Below are 3,884 nucleotides of genomic sequence, written 5' to 3'. Positions count from 1 at the left end.
GGGTGGAAGGAAAATAGAGGACTTAGCTGGTTCAGGTCCTTTGGAAGTTCATTTGGTTTTCCTGGAGAACTCCTAGGGCTATACCTGAGATGAAGAGGTCTAGGAGACACTCCATAGTTTGATTAAAACATGTGGTGCTTTGTGCCTGGGAGAGCTCTCCTTGCTGGGACCATCACGCTTGCCCCATACAGTGGGAAAGCAGCTCCACACCTCCCTCCACCCCCAAGGCAATCTGAGCCAAGGCCGATGTCTAGAGTTGATCCGTCATGTATCCAGGACCTCCCTGCTGGGCGACTGCTCATGAGAAATGCCCTGTGTACTGTGGATAGTCTGATTGTGAGAGATTGAGTTCTGCTGGAGCTCCAGGGCAATAGCGTTCTGGGGGAATTCCTTCACCTGTTTCTTATACTCTAAGAAAGTGCATGCCTTGGTGGCTATGGCAATGATGTTCTTGCCAATGAAGATAGTGGAGACCCTGCTGTCCTGGAACAAGACCATGTTAATGGCCCGGATGAAAATGGTGACAATGTTGATGGTGACTAGGCTCAGGACGGGGTAGAGCATCATTTTCTGCGGAGCAATGTGCTCCCCTTGCATGCTAATCTCACTAAGAGAGACACAAGGCAGGATCAAAAGCAGTATATAGCAGTAAAAGAACATGAGCCCTTCTGCCCAGATGGGCAGCCCTGTCTTGTGGGGCTCCCACAGGTTGGCCTGAATGTCTAATATATCCAGAAGGTCAAGGGCCACCCAGAAGAGGCGTCCCCGCAGATCCTCCTTCTTTCTGAAGGTTCGTATGTACTCCATGCTGTCCAAGGCCACCAGCACTAGGTAGAGCCCTGGCACACAGATTGATAGGAGCAAGGTCAGGGCCTTCCTGGCCACTGTCTCCAGATTCTTCTTGTCTGCTTTGTAATTCTGAAATATAAAATACAGCTTAATCTCCAGCACGAAGATGTAGAGAAACCACAGGATCATGGCGTAGCCCCGCTTGGCTGTTTTCACCTCGGCCCCCACCCATACCGCCACATAACGCAGCACAATGAGGAAGCAGATGTCTCCCACCAGGACGATGATGCAGACGCCAATTTTCCGGGGCCCTTGATTCTGTTCCACTAGGTAGGCATCCATGAAGGCCATGCTGGTCATGATGACTATCGTGGTCAGACACACGTGGCGCTTGTCAGGCGGTGGCAGCACCATGGTGAGGGGAGCTGCCCGCCCTCTCGCTCGCTTATGCCTCCTTGTTTCACTTCAAGCACCAGCCTGCATCAAGGGAGGAGACCCATGGGCTGGGGAAAGAGGGTCATCAGTTATAGACAAAACACTAAGGCCACTGGGAACAACCACCCCATAAAATGTCCCTGAAAGGACATGCAATAGACAATCCCTGCTCTCCAGCGTGTCTCCTCAGGGTGCTGCACCAGGAATTCCAAGTCACCCTTCATAAAAAATGATCCCAAAGGCTTAGATCCAGTAGCTCTGCTCAACGAAGCTTTTCCCCCACTGAGCCTTCAGAGAGATCCTCCACGACGTCTCCCAACACTTGCCAATGCTGTTCCCAGGGGCTCTGCAGCGGCTAGACATGTACAGGCCTCTTTAAGAAATCCTCTTCCCCTTTGTTGGGTTTCCCAATGCAGTTAGTAAGAGGGGAAAGAATGTCCCTGGGTGGCCTGTGGGCAGCAATTCAATGTCTCTAATGTGAGCAAGCCTGAGATTCTCATACGGATGCCTGAAAATCAGATTAATAATCAGGAAAGCAATTCAGGCGTCTGCTGTCAGGAGCAAGTCAGCACTTTCTTCCTGATGAACGGCTGAAACTCATCAGAGATTGGGGGCCTCCCATTATCTCGTCTCATTGGGATTCCCCTTTCCCTGCCCTCCGGCAGGAATCTTGTTTGTAACATCCATAGTGAACCTTGTTCGGCCTTTCTGGGGCTGGGTTCAAATCCTTTGCCTCTGTTCCGACAGTTTCTGCAACCTGGAAGAGACCAAGAAGAACACAGGTTGAGAGCTTGCTGGTCACAGATACCATGGGTAAAAAGACGCATTTGTTGACATCCCTCCACTCCAGCGGTGACATATAGGCTGCTGTGAGCTGGGATCCCTGCCTGCACCTGAGATGCCTGCATACTCAGGGGTGGGAGGCTGTATGTCCCTCATACATTCAATCCTAGTTTAAGTAAGTACTAGTATTAAGGAAGCCTGTCTGTGACTCTGGAAGTGCAGAACATCTTTCTCTTCAGGGAGATGCTCAGCACCCCCTGCAATTCCATGGATTTGCATAGAAAACATGCCCTCTCACCCAGCATATCACTTCCCATTTCATTAGTAACCATCCCACAACTGGTAGAGCACCCAGGCCCCCACACCTCACAAATTTTGCTGCCCAACCCTAAGGTGCAAGAGAATTCCTGCGGGTCTCTATTGGATGGCAACAGGGTTGTGACTGGCCTGAACATTTACCCTCACTGTGAGCTCAGACATGAGATGGCAGTGTAAGGGCCTAAGGTGTCACAGTGTGAATGGGGGACTGAGTCCAAAGGAAAAGGCCTCCGACTACAGCTCAAGGACTGTGTTACGATCACGCTTGGTCAACACGGACAGTATGAGACTGAAAATCAGTGAGCTGATATTGGTGTGTCAGATATTAGGCCTAAATGATGGAGAAAATAATGAGGGGCCAGGCGGTTCTGTCTACTCTTCCCTTCGGGGGTCCTTACAGAAAGAGACTTTGGGAGAAAACCTGGCTACTGGAATGACCGTCACTGACTCATGGCTGCCATCCCAGCATCTCCTGGACCCCGGACCTTCTTCATGCTAATCCTGAGAGATATCCTGACCGAACCAGGCCAGAGACAGGGACCCAGATGACATCACCACCTTCACCAGCTGTGGCTGAATCCCAGCCATCACTTTGGTTGTGGGACTTGGCTACCCTCCCTCCCTTTATGCGTTCTTTTCCTTCCCCACTTTGTCTTCTCTTCCCTATTCCTCTGCTTTTCCCTTCTGTTTTAATAAGAGTCTGGCTTAGCTGGCCAAGAGCATACATTTTACAACACTGCTGTGAGCCTGTGACTAGAAGGAGGTAGCTAAAGCAAGGCCTTAGGCAGCCTGATGCTGGTACGAGTTTGCCAGGTCTCGGTGCAGCTGAGCAGACAACGTGCTGGGCCTGTGTTTTTCCAACAGGGTGGTTGTATGTGAGAGTCAGCACCAGAGACAGAAGCTGCGTTTTCTGTCTTTGCTTTTCTTTTTTCTCCCCTCTTGATCAGGTTTCTCTTGTTTTGTTGTCTTAGGAAATGGGATCGGATTTAACAACAGCGACAGCTCCAGCCCACCTTAACTAACTTCTTTTTTCCCCACAATGACTGTCTTCTCCTCTTTGATACCACCTAAAAGACTGTCAAACAAGAGGCTTTTTAACTTTAAAGACTCTCTCCAGCTCAGGGGAAAGGGAAAAAGGGATGTTGTTATAAAGAAAGCCTTGCTTTATACTTTGCATTTCAAATGCATCAGCTGGTTTCCTTCTTTTCTGTATCTTTAATAAAAGATTTACAAGGATGTGTAATGGTGTGTTTGCCATGGTACTGAGCAGGTCTTTCTAAACCTGAACCTGGTTTAACACTGTGAAATGCTAGACAGGGTCTGGGTTAGGTTTACACCCTTGGGCCATATACCATCTATATTAATACACTGCCACCTTTCAAACAGGGCACACAAAGAAGCATATTGGAGCCAAATGCTGTTCCAGAGGCTCTAACTGAGGAGATGGACCAGTGTGGAAAGCTAGGAAGCTCCCTCACTCTTCAGATAGGCACCAGTACATGGTTCTAGTCAGTGGCACAGCTGGGCTACAGAGGGAGGATGGGCTGGGTGAGGGCTAC

The 3,884-nt window shown here is 49.7% G+C and overlaps 1 protein-coding gene across 1 annotated transcript; it reads right to left on the bottom strand.

Moving 5' to 3' along the window:
* Nucleotides 1-264: 264 nt before the first annotated feature.
* On the bottom strand, nucleotides 265-1,203 carry TMEM121 (transmembrane protein 121). The gene has a single exon (XM_067532550.1). It carries the CDS (start codon nucleotides 1,201-1,203, stop codon nucleotides 265-267), a length of 939 nt encoding a protein of 312 aa, XP_067388651.1.
* Nucleotides 1,204-3,884: the final 2,681 nt, after the last annotated feature.

Source organism: Emydura macquarii, unplaced genomic scaffold (assembly GCF_026122565.2).
Source record: "Emydura macquarii macquarii isolate MOO-44397 ecotype Brisbane River unplaced genomic scaffold, CSIRO-AGI_Emac_v2 contig_3287, whole genome shotgun sequence".
In the NCBI taxonomy this organism is placed as follows: Eukaryota; Metazoa; Chordata; order Testudines; family Chelidae; genus Emydura; species Emydura macquarii.
The sequence above is the reverse complement of the archived record's forward strand: the minus strand, read 5'-3'. Positions and strand labels throughout refer to the sequence as shown.

What these genes read in the sequence shown, in the direction of transcription:
- TMEM121 (XM_067532550.1), bottom strand. Translation starts at nt 1,203, where the DNA reads ATGGTGCTGCCACCGCCTGACAAGCGCCACGTGTGTCTGACCACGATA.